Source organism: Heterocephalus glaber, unplaced genomic scaffold (assembly GCF_053883595.1).
Source record: "Heterocephalus glaber isolate CG9 unplaced genomic scaffold, H.glaber_assembly_v1.0 deba00001608, whole genome shotgun sequence".
In the NCBI taxonomy this organism is placed as follows: domain Eukaryota; kingdom Metazoa; phylum Chordata; class Mammalia; order Rodentia; family Bathyergidae; genus Heterocephalus; species Heterocephalus glaber.
Window position 1 is genome coordinate 13,134,739 of NW_028258379.1, and position 17,325 is coordinate 13,152,063.

At 46.8% G+C, this 17,325-nt stretch overlaps 1 protein-coding gene across 7 annotated transcripts in view; it reads right to left on the reverse strand.

The window, feature by feature from the left end:
- The window catches only part of Dpf3 (double PHD fingers 3), a 257,440-nt gene that overhangs the window by 74,571 nt on the left and 165,544 nt on the right, over positions 1–17,325 (reverse strand). For all 7 annotated transcript variants that reach the window (XR_015445026.1, XR_001182647.3, XR_015445025.1 and 4 more), the window contains exon 7: positions 5,536–5,673. Coding sequence is in view for 4 of the 7 variants with exons in the window: in XM_087195352.1 (XP_087051478.1) it covers positions 5,536–5,673 (138 nt within the window). In the remaining 3 variants the exon portion in view is untranslated. The remainder of the gene's footprint in view (positions 1–5,535; positions 5,674–17,325) is intronic.

The following is a 17,325-nucleotide window of genomic DNA, read 5'->3' on the forward strand; positions in this document are numbered from 1 at the left end:
CATGGCAGAGCAGCAGGGTCACAGCCATACTCTGCACTGAACAATTCCTAAGCCATCTCTCAGTCACTAGGACAAGGGTGTGTTTGACCCATGGGGCTAGAACGTTACCATGCCACATACTTTATACCTCCAAGAACCAGAGCAGCCCCTCAAGTTCTTTGCTTTGTAATATGTAAAGTGTTTAGTTAAATAATAACTCACCTAAAGAACTTCAGTTGCTAGTTTTCAAATTTGTTCTTTGGGAGGTGAAAAACATCTCACTTCCCCCAGAAAGAGCCCTGGATCTGACTTTTTCCCTTTATCTCCCATAGCTAAGGCTGAATTCCAGTGTCGAGGTTGGCTAAGTGGTTGGCTAAGTGGGCTTTATGGCTTTGGGGGAACACTGCAGAGTGGTGTAAATTTTTAAGCATGTTTCAAAGGTAATTTTCACTCTATCTCCTAAAACTGTATGGATTACCTGCCCCTCAGCCATATGTTACAGGACAAGAGAAGTCAGAAGACTAACATCTGTTAGATGTTCCCCATCAGGGTGGCAGTGACATCATATGCTGCTTTTAGATAGTTTGCACATTATCAGACTAATTTACAGATTATCTAATCAGCAGACATTACCCTTAATCAATTCAGTTCTCCCCTTTCAGTTCCACAAAGTACAACATGCCCTCCAAAGGGGTACTAGCTAGGGCTGAGCCATTATTTTCCACAAAGGACAGAAAGCCTAATTTTGTCCCAGGCAGACAGACCTCCAGAGACCTAGGACAACCACAAGTTCAGTTCCATGCAGGTGAAAAATAAGCTGGAGCTAAATTTTACAAAATCATATATTGAAAAACATTTTCCTTTTACAAACTCCAAGTATATTATTGAGACATGTTATGTTTACTTATGCTATTAAAGAAAAGAGATTTACCATATAAGAATTAGTAAGACTATGGATTTCATTATAAATCATTCATTCTTGCTTTCTAGTAATTGCTACCATGGCTCCCCATTTCCTACTAGGTTAAGATGCCTACAAGTGTGGGTCCTGCTTACATTTGCATCTTTTCCTCTGCATCCCCTAAGTCCAAAACTACAGTCAGACACAATTACAACCAATTGTCTGAACACACCATGCTGTTTAATACCTCCCACCTTTGTACATACAGTTCCCTCCTGGAACCTAGGATCCCCTCTTCCTCCTGAAAATTCCTCCTCCTTCTCCAAGGGCTAATTTGAATGTCATTTCCTCAGTGAAACCTTTGCAAAGCCCCCAGTGCAGTGGGCCTCAAGCTTTAGTGTCCACCAGAATGCCATGGAGGGTATTTTTAAACACCTTGTGCTAGTCCCTACATGTAAGGCTCTGTGTTGGGAGGTCTGGTACAGCCCGAGAACCTGAACTTCCCATGAGTCCCCAAGGGATGTCAATGCCACACTCAGAGCACAACTGCCTTGAGTTATAGAAAGAACACTGTGCCCTTAAGATCTTAGTGCCTTCACTCTTCTGTCTCCCACTCCAGCCTACAGGGTGTTCAAGGACAGGGCTGAGTCTTACTCATTTCCGTGCTTCCGAGTCTTGGCATATAGTCAGTACTCAATGGCTACCAAGCCAATGGACAGATGCATAGATGCATGCAGGGATGGATGGCACTGAATTTATTGACACAACTTTTTCATCCTAGTCCAGAACTTTGTAAATGTCCATCCCAAAAAGTATCTTGAAAACATCACCTATAATAATTCCAACTGTGCAGAGAAATTAAAAGGAAATTCAAGAAGGAGTTCTGACATTGTCAGCCTGCTGTTGAGATGTGAATTCTAATCCTGTTTACTGAGGTTGCACTTAAGGGGTCCCAACAGAATGCTTCTGAGTGGCACTATTCAGGGCCCTGATCCCCAAGCTACCCCTCCTTTGATTCATGTATATGTGTATCCGTATGTGTGCATCTATGTACATGGATGCACACATACACATATGTATGGGTTTTTTGCAGAAAGCAGACAGAGGTGTTAAGGGAAATGGAGGGAGAAGTAAGATGTCAGCCTCAAACAGGAAGCAGAAGGGCAGCAGCCCAAGTGAGGATATGCCCTCACCCGAGGGCATGGGTTTGAGCTCCAAGCATTCCCAGGTGCCTGTCCTTCAGGCAGACAGCCCAGAGCACAGAGAGAAAAAGACATCCACAGGAGACACAGAAGTAGATACTCAGGAGAAAATGAGACATTAGGAGAGAAACAAAGGCGACAGTGCATCTGCTGGAAGGGCTTGGAAGACAGGAGAAATGACAGTCAACTGCTGAGCTGGCAGCTTGGGCATCAGGGCAGGAGTGGGGAGAGAAGGTCAGTGCTGGCTGCAGCAGGCCCTCTGCCCTTTTTACAGCAGCAGCAGGCGCAGGAATGAGCAATGGGCTCTGCAGAAGAAACAGTTGGAGGGGACAGAGCAAGGGACAGCAGGAGGACCAAAGTCAAAAGGTCTTGCATGCTGTGGGTGGTGTGAACCAGCTGCCCGTGGCCAAGCCTTGTTGAGGGAGGATAGCAAAGCTGAGACCTCAGGATGCTGCTGAGCTGTCACATTCAATTCACCACACAGCCCGGTGGCATTTAGGGGTACGATGGATGGGAGCCCACCCCCAGCCCCAGACAGTAGGAGCAGCTAATGATTGGGTATTAATGATGCTGGCAATTAGTGCTCACAGGGAAATGGTGGGGGGCTGCTCACCGGGGGAATGTGGGAGGAAACAGAGCACACATTTGGAACAGCAAGTGAATCAGTGGTGACTGCAGTGCAGAGAACCCATGGAGAGCAGCTCCCTTGGGGCTTGTCCTGAGAAATTAGGGACAGGAGGAAGGATGATGGCTTCTCCAGACACTAAGAACCTTTCTCTGTTGCACCCTCCCCATTAGTGAAGTTGGGGTTGATCACAGAGCTCTCAAAGAGGGCACTGTATAAGAAATGTCAAGAAAAACGTGTGAGGGTTCCCCAGATCGGTCCAGGTACCTCTTTTCTTTGAGGCTTAAAACCCAGCCAGGCCAGTGATTCTTTGTGAAGAACCCAGCAAGATGAGATAGGAAAAGGAGGAGAGAAGGGTTAGAATGCCTGTGCTCACCCACAGGCCCACAGACAGATGGGGACAAGTATCAGACAACATTTCTCAGAGAGGTGTCTTCATGCAGGAAGAAGAAAGACAAGCACAGCTTCCTTACTAAGCAAGACTGCACGGCTTCACAGGGAGGGCACAGGAGGCTGAAAACACCTATCCAGGAAAGCGTAGGAGGATGCCCTGGTGGACAGTCTCAGAAGTCAACAACCAACTTGGAGGAGACAGCAGGAAGTGCTGGAGGGGAGGCTGCCACCTTCCACTTCCTGCCTGCCGTGCTCCCTCCGCTCCACTGGAAGGTCCTGCACACATACAACATGCACACACAGGCACACACACATGCATGTACACCACTCACTATAGTGAGGCTACAGGAGAACCGGGAAAAATGTGACACAGACAAAAGGAAGCATTTCAGTCCCTTTAGAAGTGAAGGTGAACTTTTTAGAGCTTTCAGTGATACAAACAGCCCAATGTGGCACGCGTGCCGTAGGTTTGCCACCACTGCCCTATAGGGTGAGTAAGGTGCCCGTACACAGGAACAAAATGGCCTGACATGGGGAAAATATTTGGAAATAAGCTGTCACTAGGAGAATAAGAAATAATACCAGGCTACTAAACACTTCAGAGAGAGCAACAATCCCTATAAATACTTTCCACATAGGGCCAGAAATCAAAGAGGACTTCTCTCAGCCTTCTCCTGACAGGAAGCAGCAGCTCCTTGTGACCTCCTGGTCACTGAGACCAGAGAAGGGAAAAACAAGTATCAGCTGGCTGAGCACAGGTCAGAGTATTTTCCTTTCTGAAAGACTAGGGTGGCTGGAGCAAAGAAACCTCGGAGGATGGAAGATAGAGACGTCAGTGTTATAGCTTCTCAGACGCTGGTGAGGAGAGAGGACAAAACTGTCAGACACCTCCTGCCCTGCTTTTCAGATTCTGCCCAGATGACAAAAGTAAGGTAAGAAAGCAAAGGTCTGCACACAAAAGGATAGAACCCTGAAAGAGAGGTAGAATTAAAGAAGTTGTTATGGCTGAATCATGGCCCCTACTCCGCATTCCAATGTTGAAGTTTATCCCTGGGTCCTCAGAATGTAACTGCACTTGGAGGCAGGGTTTTTAAAGGAGTAAAGTCAAAGTGAGGCCATTAGGATAGACCCTAATCCAATCTGGCTGGTGGCCTTATAAGAAGAGGAAACCTGGACCCAAAATAGACCACAGGGCACCTGTGAACAGAGAGGAAATACCAGGAAAAGGGGCAACCAGGTGGTAGCTGTGTACAAGCTAGGGAAAGAGCCTTCAGAGGCAACCAAACTCACTCATACCTTGACCTTGGACTTCTAGCCTCCGGAACCCGAAGAAAATAAATTTCTGTTGTTTAAGCCTCACAGCCAGTGGTCTTTTGTTATGGCAACCCTATTAAACTAATAAAGAAGACAGTGTTACAGGGGAAAGTGATAAGTGAGTTAATGGAAGCCAGACCTAAATCCAAAGAAAAGTCTTGGCAATGGGTGTGTTAGTTCAAATACTTAGTAAAGGCACTCAACTGACTAAAATGAACAGCAGTCATCTTTAAATCTTACAGTCTGAATAGCTTTAAAGGTCTAATCCTTTTAATCTCATTAAATTTTTTACACATTGTACCTCCACAAATTTTCTTCACCTAGTGATCTCAGCATGGCCCACATCTTGACACTAGCTCTAAAGATTCCACCTTCCCATCCCATTTTGAGGTGTTTGTAGACCCAGAGGCATTATTGGATCTTAGAGAAGGAAGTCAAGTGGTAAGCCTCTTTTTGATTCCTTAATTCATAACGAAGTTGAAGAAGGAAAGAAAGAGGCAAAATGGAAACGCAAATCTTCAGAATCATTTTGAGTCTTCAGAAGCAATTATCGTCCCAAATGCAAATCCACTCAGATCCCATTTGCCATTTGAGTGCCCCAGCAAAGAGCATGGAGCTCCGGGCAACATCTCTAAGGCCCTGTATCCAAAATTGTAACCCCTTATAACAAAGCCACAGCAATAGATCGACACAATTGGTGTCAATTTTTAAAAATAGAATATCTGAAATCTTTTAGAGGCCAAGCAGACATGAGATATACCCAAGGGCTATGGCCAGCCAGCTGTGTCTCCCAGGGGTGTATGGGTGTTCTGGAACCAAAGGAGACATAGCAGGTCTAGTATTTGATGGTAGCCCAGCAAGGACACTTCTTTTCTGCTGAACACTTACCTTCCTTCCTCCCTCCAGGAGCTGAACTGGGTGTGTAAGCTCTTCCTCACTCACTCTAAGCCAGTGGCCTAGCTGAGCCACCGGGTGGTAGCTGGCTAAGCTTAGGGAGCCAACTCACTACAGGACATTGAGGCCAGTCAACCACTGCCACCAGAAGATAACAGAGATGTGAAAGGAAATGTTCCCCAGCCCTGCCCACACCTCTCCTCACTGCCCCAGCAGTAGGGACTCACGTCTGTGGTTCTCATTTCTGTGGTTAGGTGGGGATCGCGTCTCCTGGTCCTGGGCTTCATCCCCCTCCTCGCTGGCCAGGTGGGTGTGAGCATAGTGGTAGCTTAGTCCTGGCCGGTTCTTGTAGCGCTTGCCACAGACTAGAGAAGAAAAGAAGGGGAAAAGATAGATGCTAATGTCAGCAACTTCTGCAGCCACTGCTTTCATTCCCCCAGGTTGCAAGCCCCAGCCATCCACCCCAGAGCCAGGATTCCCCTAAGACCTATCTCCCATCCCAATCCCCCTTCCCAGCTCCTGATGGTACCAACACTACCATAACAACATAGCCCCTGTATTGTTACCATAAAAGAAAAGAAAACTGTAAAAGAAGAGCATAGGGGTTAGAGCTGTGTGAGCGCTCCACCATTTCCTGGCTGGAGACCCTGGACAAGTCACTTCACCTCTCTGTGCTGTTTCAGGCACAAAATGGCAATAAGAATATGGCTCAAAGGGTTGTATGATGCATTAACCCCTACACAAGGCACTTAGAACCTGTCAGCACATACTCAGGGTGACTTATGACTGAATTCCAAGAGCACCTGGAATCTATTCAGGCCATCATCCCAAGGCAAAGATGAGGCAAGAAAGGCCTAATGACACTAAGTGATTTGCCGGGGGACACACAGCCTCCTGAATTCCTCTGCAGTGCTCCTTCTGCTACCCTGTGCTGACTCTGTGTGAAGCAGAAAAGTTTCACATGCATATTTTTTATTTTGTACCAGAAAAACATTCCACTTCTACCATGAAAACCATGAACCTCAGTTATCCTTGGTGGATCAAGAGCTTGTGACCTCAATGCCCAGGCCAACCTCTGATACCCCACCTCTGTAAAGGGTGTTCTCACAAGCAGCACATCTCCAATGGAACAGCTTGAGACAAAGCAACAGGCAATATGAACGTGGATTTTTGGAGAAAACCAGACTGCCATGCTCACTGCCCCAGCCCCACTCCTAGCCCAAGGCTCAGCCTCTGGGAGTGGGATTGCAGGTAGCAATCCCTCAGGGTCTCCACAGTAACAATGCCATGACTACTGTCTAGTCCTGCTATTCCTTCTCCCCAGCAGAGCAAGCCAGGCCTGCTGTGCTAGAGCAGTTGATGGTTATATTTTCTAAAGGACTCTCCCTTCTCAGGCATTGACACTGATGGTTTATACCAGTAAACATAAACACTACACAGATGGAAAGAGCACAGATGTCAGCATCAGACCTAGGTTCAAATCCCAGTTCCAGCTCCCCAAGTTCAGAGACTGTGTGACTTTGTATATAGAAGAGCTGTTAATCAGTTACCTTACCCAGGACAATTATGACTTCTCATATGCTTTCTTCTCCCACTATTCTCCAGGGTGTTTTGTTTTGTTTTTTGGGAAATAACCATTGGCAAAAATAGATAACATCATCTCTTCTTTCCCATATTTATAAAACCATTTTATATTAGCTTAATTCACTTCAAACAATCACAAGGGCAATAACAAGATCAAGCAATTCCTACTTTAATAAAGTCAAATGTAGTATTTCACTGTTTAGAATGATAAATACAGCTAATTTTTAGCTTTTATCCAATTTAAGTCATCCCTCTTGTTGCTGCTTTAGAGTTTTATTATAAGAGAATTTTATCAGCTGCCCTTTCAGCATCTACTATACATGACTCTCCTTTGGTTTGTTGATATAGTGAATTATACTGATTTCCTATTATTGAACCATTCTTGCATTCCTAGAATGTACTCCGTTTGGTAGGGTATATTATCCATTTAATATACTACTACATTCAATTTACTAATATTGCATCCATACTCAGACATGACTTGGATCTATAATTTTTGGACTATCTTTATCAGGTTTCAATTTTATGGTTATGTTAACCTCCAAAAATGAGTTGGAGAGTCTTGTTTTATGAAATTGGACAATACATATAATTTCTCTATGCCCTTTCTCTGTAAATGAGGATAATAATACTTACTTTGAAGTAAAGGGATTATAAACAAAATAAACAATCTTTGTAAAGCACCTTACTTTGTATATAGCACATAAAAGATAATAAATGGTAAGTGAGGGTTAAGGGGTGTCATTTTTGCTTGTCACATTGTAGGTGCTGGACTCTCTGAAAGAGCAACTTTGGTCCTTGTTTCATACTATGAATCTGACAACGGGATGGACTTCCTTGATAAGGTAAGATGAAAGTTTGAAATTAAAGTTGGTGACATGGCAACTATAAATTCAAACCCTTCTCTCTCTCTCTCCCTTTCTGTCTCTCCCCCCCTCTCTCATAAATATTGCACAACATAAAATAAAATGGTGCCATGTATCTTAGTCCCATATGACTCAGGAAGCTGGACCCGAAGAGGCCCCTGAGGTACACTCTGGGCCTGCTTGTGGCTTTCTCCATTTAACCCTTAAAATGGTTGGAGTCAATAAGCAGCAAATAATGGAGTCATTGGATGTAAATTCATTTAGGCACCAACCATACTGTTGATGAGGAATAAGTGTCCATTAAAAGTAGTAGTAGTAGTAGTAGTAGTAGTTACACAGGAAACCTCAGCTGCCTCTACAGATCTACCGATCAGAAGCTCCAAGCATTTCATCTGGGCCATTTGTTATGCCAATCATAACACTTTTCCTTAATTACTGAATTTCAAGATCTTAGTGGTCACTTGATCTAACCATTTATCTAATATTTTGTTCCCACTAATTCTCTAAAGCCTGTTGGGGGATAACTCCAGGGATGGGGAACTTGCTGCCCGTCAGAGCAGGCACCTCTGCTTTGGGCCCTTGAATTATAGTTATGTCTGCACTGGAGGGCCTCCCCTCAGGGCAGTTCCATACTGATTCCTTCCTAACATCAACAATTCTACCTCATCTGTTGCCAAGCATAACACTACAAAATGTTATTTGTTGAGTGGCTGATGAATAACACAGAAACACCTGTGGGAAAGCCAGGAGCTGAGGGTAGAGGTAGCTTGTAGAATCCATTCCATCTATCCACATTCATTTCAAACTAATAGTTCTTAAGACCTACCGATCCAAACCTAAGCAAAATGCTCCTTCTATCTCTTTCCCTATCACTGTGGAAAGTAGTAAGTTTTGAAGCAAACTCTTTTGCTAGAACAGAGATTTTCAAAATGTAGCCCCCAGACCAGTATCATCAGTGTCACTGGGGAACTTATTACAGAAGCAAATTCTTAGGGTTCACCTCAGACTTACTAACTCAGAAACTCTGGGAGTGGGACCCAGCCATCTGCATTTTCAAGACCAGGTGACCCAGGTGATTCTGATGCACGCTAAAATTTGAGAACCACCGAGCTAGAAGGCTGAATCTATTTGAGCCTGACTCCACCCACCCCGCAGCCACCTGCCCTCCTACTGGATGGGCACAGCAGGTGGAGTCAGTGGAGGCCACTCTGTGCCTTGTGATTTGTCAGGAGAAGAACCAGACCCAGACCACACAGGGAGATCCTGGAAGCCAGGCTCCTCTATGAAGAGCCCTCTGATGGTGCTTCATCTTTTGCCACCTGCTTGGACGATGTCATTTCTTTATCACCAGATCTTCAATTCCAAACACTTACTAAACACCTACTATGCGCTTGTCTGTGTGGACCAGAAGGGTAAATACAAATGAGATCCTTTCCTCCAGAAGTGCACAGCCTAGCGAGGACTTGCGCCTGTGCACAAAGGGGACATGGAGGTAGATGCGACATTGTGAGCAGATGCAACAGAGAGGAGAACACAGGAGGGGCCAGCAGATGGCTTGAGGTGGGGGACATGGCTTCACAGAAAAGAAGTCCCTGGCTGCGTGTGTGAAATGGGCAAGGTTTCACAGCAGACAAAGGAGGCAAAGGCATCCAGGCGCCAGGGCACACCCGCCCAGCACAGCACAGGGACGGGGAAAAGCTCCCCAAAACCAGAGTGGAGGAGGGGTGAGGCAGGTGGAGGGTACTGACATGAGAGACTGCCGGGCGGGACTTCATCCTGAAGATGAGCGAGCCGGGGCAGATTTTACCCACAGGACCAATTTAATCAGACTTACTGTTAGAATACTGCTTAAGACTGTAGGGCAGAAGAACATGAAGGCGGCTAGAGGCTATTTTGCATTACTTATGAGTAAAACAATGAGGACTTGAAACAATGATGGAGAAGAATAGGGGAAAGAGGTTAAAAAGAGACAATCTGGTGGAAAAGTGTGTGTATAAGAAAGCGAGGAGGAGCCCAGAAAGCCTGCCAGAGCCTTCCCAAGTGCGTATCCTCCACCATCCAGCCCCACCTCATCTGACACCACATCCCACCTCCTTCTCAGCCCCCCTGCCCGCCGGCCTTTTTATTTCTCAGTTTTCCTCCCATCACAGAGCCTCAGCACAAGCTCTTCCCTCTGCCTAGCATCTCCACCCCCCATATGTCTGATGAACATCTAATCATCCTTCAGATCTTAGTCCTAAAGTCCTTCCCCAGGGAGGTCTTTCCAATCAAAATCAGGACCCTGGTTTTCTACCTTGCTAGGACTAATCACGCCTCAAGACACATCTCCCCCACTGGCAGCCAGCGTGGCAGGCCCTGGGTGTTCACACACACTGCATCCCCAGGGATCAGCATGGGGCCTGGCTTGTGACAGGCTTTTGATGTCCTCTCAGGTAAGCGAGGAAGTTACCTAGATTCCTGACTTGGGAAACTGGTGAGAAAGACATAGGAGAAAATTCCAACTTGAGAAAAGAAGAGTATTAGGTCAGTCCAGGGTTGACTTTATTCTCCCAGACTTTGGGAAAGAGGTGTGGATTTGGAAGTTGGCAGGGTGGCAATGCAAGGTTAAGTGTGGAGAGATGTTCCAAGACTGTACAGAGAGAAAAGAGAAGCGTGGGCATGGGACAAAACTCAGGAAATATACGTATCTTAAGAGACTGGTGGAGAAAGAAAAATGAATTTTTTTTTAATTTGTTAAGGAAGACTCACATGCGAATGAGCAACATAAGCCAAAGGAGTAGGGTTTCAAGACAGCAGCCACAATGATACTCTGGAGCAGTCATAGCTCCTGCCAACAGCTCCTGAGTATTCACCGTGTGCCAGGACTGCAGCCTGCATCCCCCACTCCTTTTTTGTGATTCCAGATTTTAAACCAGGACTTCACATGTTCTGGGCAAGTGTTTTATCACTTAACTACATCCCCAGCCCTTTTATGTTATCTTGATACAGAGTTTTGCTACATTGCTCAGGCTAAACTCTTGATCCTCCTTCTTCACTAGATAGAATTATAGGCAAGCAGCACCACACCCAGCTCCCATTTTGAAAATGAATAGACTGGGGCCGAGAGGCAGAGCCATGATAATGTCAGCTGCCTAAAAGGAACCAAAAGGGTTGGGGCTTGAGGAAAGACCACTGAATGTCGCAATTAGGTGGTCATCTTAGCAAGAAGAGACTCCAAGACTGCATGGAGGACCAGACAAGACTGCAGTCAGGCAGGAAGCTACTGGAAATGAGGAAACGATGAGGAAGCCTGTAAACTACACCTTGCGGTGTGGCTGTGGGAAAAGGGAGGGAGGCCAGTGAGTGAAGCAGCCCATAGGGATGGGCAAGGCTGGAGTGGACCTAGGAGCAGACCCACAGGCTGAAGGGAAAGCGACAGGAATGAGGGCAGTTTGCAAGCACAGTTAGGAGGGACTGAATTTAATAGAGCAGGAACCCACCCTAAAACAATGCTTCTAATCCCAAGACCTGGTCTTTTGAATGAATTCATCGTAGAGGCAAGAGGGAGAGTCAAGATTTCCAAGGTTTATTTGGTTGAATTGTATCCGGATCAGATTGCTATGTTTCAATGGAAAGAATGATTGAGAAATCCTGCTTTGACTGGCTTGGGCAAGCTGGAAAAGCCACCTCCTGTCACTCCAAACACCCCAGGCCATCTTCCCAGGCACTCAAACACAGCCACATGTTCAGAAATGTCTCACATGTGGTTTAGTGCTCTGTGCCGCCATCTTGAAGTGCTTATTATGTACTGATGGAGGGGCCCCTTGTTTTCATTTTGCACTGGGATTCACAAATCATGCAACTGGGCCTGGAAGTGGAGATCTGAGACTTAATTACTCCAGCTAATAGGGTGGGCCACTAAGGTGAACCCAGATTCCAAGCAGCCTTGAGTCAGAAATGGAGTTCCCTTTGGAGATGCCCATAGAAGTCTAGCTAGAATGGTTATCGGTTACCACTCCAGTGCCACCGACTGCTCTGGCCCTGTATCTGGTTAGCCCACCCCTCAGAAAGGAAGGGTCTGTGTGGGGACATGGGTGGGCTCCATCTGAATTGCCTGAGTTCAAATTGTGGCTCTGCTGCTGACTACATGTGTGATCTTGGGCAAGATGCTGAACCTCTCTGTGCCTAGTCATCCTCTCTGGAAAACTGAGCTTGTCGAAACAGCACATCTATCTCACCTCTGTGAGAGTGACGTGAGAGAATGCATTTAAAACAGGGCCCCGCTCACGGTAAGGTTCAGCCACCATCAGCTGTCATCATCGCCACTGCCCGCAAAGGAGCTCAGCAAAGAGAATAAACCCAAAAGCAGCAGAAATCTAGTCCTTTCTTCTCTGAAGTCTAGGGTGGAAGTAATACAAAGAAAAGAAGGTGGGGAAAATATATTCTGAAAATAAAGTATTGGAGCCATCTGCTCTCCTTTTATCATGTCAGCAGTCTCACTCTGGAAATATCTGTCGTGTGGAATCAGACTGAGCCCCGAGACTGCCGAAGCATGCAGAGAGGCCCAGGCCCCATCTTCCAGCTCCAGTCTCCTTCCCCAGGGAACACTGCTTTGCATCGTGCACCTCTGAAGCCATCACCCCCGGGACCAGTGTGCCCTGCCTAAGGTCCTTCCTTTCACCTTGGCAAGCGCGCACCTGGATTTTGTGTTCCTGGCGAGGTGTGCGTAGAGAGCAACGGCTGTGACAGTAAGGGAGGTCCAGCTTGCTTCCCTCTCTCTCCTTCCCCCTGGGGCGGATCCATCTGTCAGGCTGCAGAAATAGCATTTGCCCACATCCCAACCCAGAGCTGGATTCTCCACGCAGGACCTCCGGGCTGGAGTTACTAATGCCTTCGGTGTTGCCCCCAGAATATTTACCACATGCCCCTGCCCCCCTTAACCCCATCCCACTCCCTGTCTGAAGTGGGGGGGTGAGTCATGGGAGAAGGAGGAGGGGCCTCGGGCAGTTTGTGTGAACAAAGCCAGCTGCAGCAGACAGCAGAACCCTTCCTGCCGGGGAGAAGCGGCTGCCTTCCCCACTGATAACTTAATGACTCTGGCACATTTTCATCAGCCCAACTTGGAGCACGCAGTGGGTATCTGAGCCAGTGGTTTCCCAGAGACTGAAAGCAGCGACTGAAAGCAATTATGGGATGAGCGTCCAAGAGACAAAGCCCGGGCCTTGGGAGTCACTGGCCACATTTCATTCCCAGCTCTGCCCCATGGCACCCTGGGGCCACCCCCCCCCTTTTCTCTGCAGCTCCACTCCCACATCTGGGACACCAACCAGCATTGCCAGTCATCTGCTGGTGCCTCCAGGGACATTGTATTCACAAACAGGCAGACCCACATCCCTACACAGAATCTCACCACAGCCCATGAGGCACAGCTCCTATTTTACAGAGAAGGAAACTGAGTCCCAGCGAGTTTAAACAGCTCCATAAATGGCAGAGTGAGGATTTGAACCCAGGTCTGTCTGTCCTGAAGCACACTCTGAAAGCTGTGCCACATAGCCTCTGCTTGTTAATCCCATCTGGTCCCCCAGAGTCTGGGGCTGATGCTATGACCTGCTTTACCCTTTCTCCCTAGTCCTCTGCTTCTGGTGGCACTTGGTCAGAAGAAGCCAGCAGCAGGAGAATGGAGGGAAGAGGCAGCAGAGGGGGGCTCATGTCCCACCCACACTGCCCTGCTCTGGCCTGTAGGGGTTTGTACTGCTGCAGGCTGCCCCCTCCTCCAAGGCTCTGGGGATCACATGTCCTCCCCTCCCTCTCCTGTGGGCTGAGGATCCGCAGGGCTTCCTCTTTCTTCCCCTGTCACTGTGTTTCTCCTGCTCGCATCTCCATAATCATTCTGTCATCAGATTATCTTCCGTTCAGTCCCTCTGAACAGAATCCCATGTCCCACAGGCCCCACAGACACCATCCTGTCAAGAGAATCACCCACCAGCAGGCTGGTTCACAGAAGTTTGGGGCTCCCCACACCTCTTGCCATCCCTCCTTCTGTCTGTAGAGCTACCTGGGGGTGGAAGGGTCCCTACAGCCGGGTGCCCTGGTGGGGAACAGCTCAAAGTAAGAAAAGCCCTGTGTGGCTCTTAGATACAAGCTCCCATGGGAGCAAAACCCAGGAGAGACGTCCACCACCACTGGCTCAGACTTGTGTTCTCAGGGTGGGGTCGTTAATCCCTAAAACCATTTTAATGGCCGGGCTTTTCTCCAGAGCTAATGATGGTTCTACAGAGCTTAAAGTGAGAAAAAGCTGCAGCTTTAAGATTGGTCCAGGTCCTGCAGTGTTTAGACCTGCTCCTGTTTAAGTGATAAACACCCACCTTGGGCAAGTCCAGGACTCCTGCCTCTCAAAGGCTTTCCCTCCCTTCCCCTCAAAGCCTGTATGTAAGTCAAATAGTTGGCTTTCTGGAGACCAGGGGTCTGGTCTTGGCTCTGATATTAAAGCTCTATGCAGCCCTTGGACAAATCCCCTCCTGGCCTTGGTTCCCTCATCTGTAAAACATGAGGAGGGGATGACTTTCTGTGTCCCTCCATTCTAGCAACTCCTAGCTCTGTTTTTTCTGGGCCTTGGAGCCCTGTGTTTCTTCTGAAGCTACTATTCCTTCAACTGGGATTGGCCGGTGATATAGGCTCCCAGGTTCTACTCAGAGATCTGCCCAAGGGCTGATGAACCCATTTCCCCACTCACCCAGCAAGGTCTCCAGCTGCCTTCCTGTGGCATCAGTTCTTCTTTAAGGTCACTCCAGATCTTTATTTTAAACAATTCTTCTGGATAGACACACAAGAGGCTAGGGTAACAGTGTGGTATGACATCTTGATTTTTTTATAGCCACATTCCTGGAGGCCTGACATTGACCCTTATGTTAGAAGTGATACCAAACCCAAGATCTTCCCAAGTCCTAGAAACCAGTGAGTCTCCATCAAATGAGGGTGTTCTGTTTATTTTAGGAATTTATTATACATGAATGTGACTTCCATTAAAAATGAGAAGAAAGGAGATATGCAATAAGCCTTTCCTTTCAAAATACTATATAACTTGATTCTCCATACCCAGGAGAGAAATGCAGGAACCCCCAAAGCCAAAGCATCAAACATATTAGTGGGACTATGTTCTGCTAAGAAGCAGAGTAACCAAATTCTGGCAAACTCTGGAATCAGCCTTCTTGGGTCAGTTGATTTATTTACTATGTGACCTCAGGCAAGTGACTTAATCAGTCCAAGCCACGGTTTTCTTGCCTTTAAAGTGGAGATATTAACAGTTCATACATAATACGATGTGGTAAGAACCAAATGAGTTTACACTTACAAAGAAAGAGCTTTGTGCAGATCCTAGCACACAGCGCATGTTCAGCAAACACTAGCTATTTTTGCTAAATTATTTAACTTTATCAGACTGCTTCCCTAGACCCTGACAATCCAACAGCTAGTGCACAGAACTCAACTGGAGACTCAGCTGAGGTATTGAGTATGATTTGGTATAAATAAGAAAATATTTATGGAACTGAGCTTTGTTGGGCACGCCTGTAATCTCTACACTCTGGGAGGCTGAAGCAGGAAGATTACAAGTTTGAGCCCAGTCTGGGCAATGTAACAAGATCCTGTTACAAAATAAAATAGAAAGGGCTGGGGATGTAATTCAGTGTGACACCACTGGGATTAATCTTTAGTACTAAAAGAAACTATTGAGAACATCTAGGAATCAGGCATTGACCTAACTGCTTTTGCCTGCTGTCTCATTTAACCCTCTTATAATCCCTACAAGGTTCATGCCATTCTCCTCACTTGACAAAGAAACCAAGGCTCAGAGAGGTTTTGTGACATGCCCAAGGTCATGGCTAGGAATTAAGTTGGCAAAGACTCAAATCCTAGGCTCCTGATTCCAGAACCACCTTCTTCCAACTAACATCCCTTGTAAAGCAGTGTCTTTGACTCTTCTGAGGAGCCCTACATTGGCACGTCTTTAGCTAAAGATAATCTTTTCTCTCTTGCAATAAAAAGAATTTGAAAAATAAACATAATTTCCAACATGTATGGGGAAGGAAACAGAGAAGAGTCAAAAATCAGAACCAATGAACCATAAAGTGTGGCAGCCGCTACCACTTAGGAATCCTGCTGGTGTTCTGGTGTTCTCTCCCTGCCTCTCTCTCTCTCTCTCTCTCTCTCTCTCTCTCTCTCTCTCTCTCTCTCTCTCTCTCTCTCTCACCTGCCCAGCCTGGGTGAATATCTGACACAAACATTGTTTCAGATACAAGGCAGGCTTTATTTGTGAGTCCATGTAGTGTGACTTGTGACTCATCCACCCTTACCTGAGGGATCCCCCTTCTACCCATATCTGTAAGTTCCTCGGTTCTTTCTGCAAAACAAATGTCTATAAGCATCTGTTAGTCTTTCCTGCCTGGATGTCCTGCCCTTTTCATAAACCTTTAGGTCAAAGTTTCAGCACTTTCCCAATATTACCTCCCTCTTTCTCTCTTTCCTTCCTTCCTTCATTCTTTCTTGTATTGGGGGTTGAAACTAAGGCCTTCACACTGATTAATGTCCCCAGGTTTTTTTTTATTTTTTATTTTTAAACAAGGTCTCACAAAGCACTAAGCTGCCCGGGCTGGGCTCAAACCTTTGATCCTACTGCCTCAGCTCCCCAGAGTGCTAGGGTTACGGGTGCGTACCACACTCAGCTACCTCTCCCTTTAGAATATTCCAGGTAAGCCTCCCATTGTATCTTGCAACCACCCAGGCCCAATATGCTGCAAGTCATTGTTGCCACTCCCTCCTGCACCCCACGTCCTGTCTGTGTCCTGGCAGGTCCTGCGTGGTTTTCTTTCACACAGCCTTCCTTGTTTGCCTTGTCCACTTGTTCCTGCTCTCACCACCATCCAGACTTCTGATACTACAGCTGACTGGAAAAGGTTCCTCTCAGTCCCGGGGTTTCAGGCTGCTTTCCCTGAACACCTAATTCTGCAGATTCCTCTTTCTAGACATGTCTCCAGGATCAATATGCTTCACCTCTGAACAACTCAGCCTCGTATCCCCACAGTCTCGCTACTCAAACTCACTGCTTTGGCCAACATGGTCTATCCTTAGTCTTGGCATGAACATCCCATGTTCCCTTTCCAGCCATTCATCAACACCTCAAAGGCACTGCTGTGCTGGGGCCGGCGTATTGGTGGCATGTGACATAGTCCCTCCTCAGGAGTACAGCTTGAGAAGACAAACTGCTATGGCACCATGTGAGAGGGGCCTAGTAGAAGAAGGGTACACATGGTGCCTGCAGAGCCCAGGAAGCATGAGTAACTGTGTGCACATCTGAGGTGGGTGAAAGGTCAAGTCCCACTCTGCCGAGTCACTGTGTGACCCCAACAAAGTTAATTAACTCCTGTTCTCCCCAGTTTCCCTATCTGTAAGATGGAGAGGGCTGTAGCATCTACCTCATGGCACATCTGCAAGAGTGGAAAAGCTAATATAAATGAAGCCCATAGAACATCCCAGGCCCATAGCATGCAAACTTCTATTATTACCTCACTTCCCACACCTGCAAACATCCCT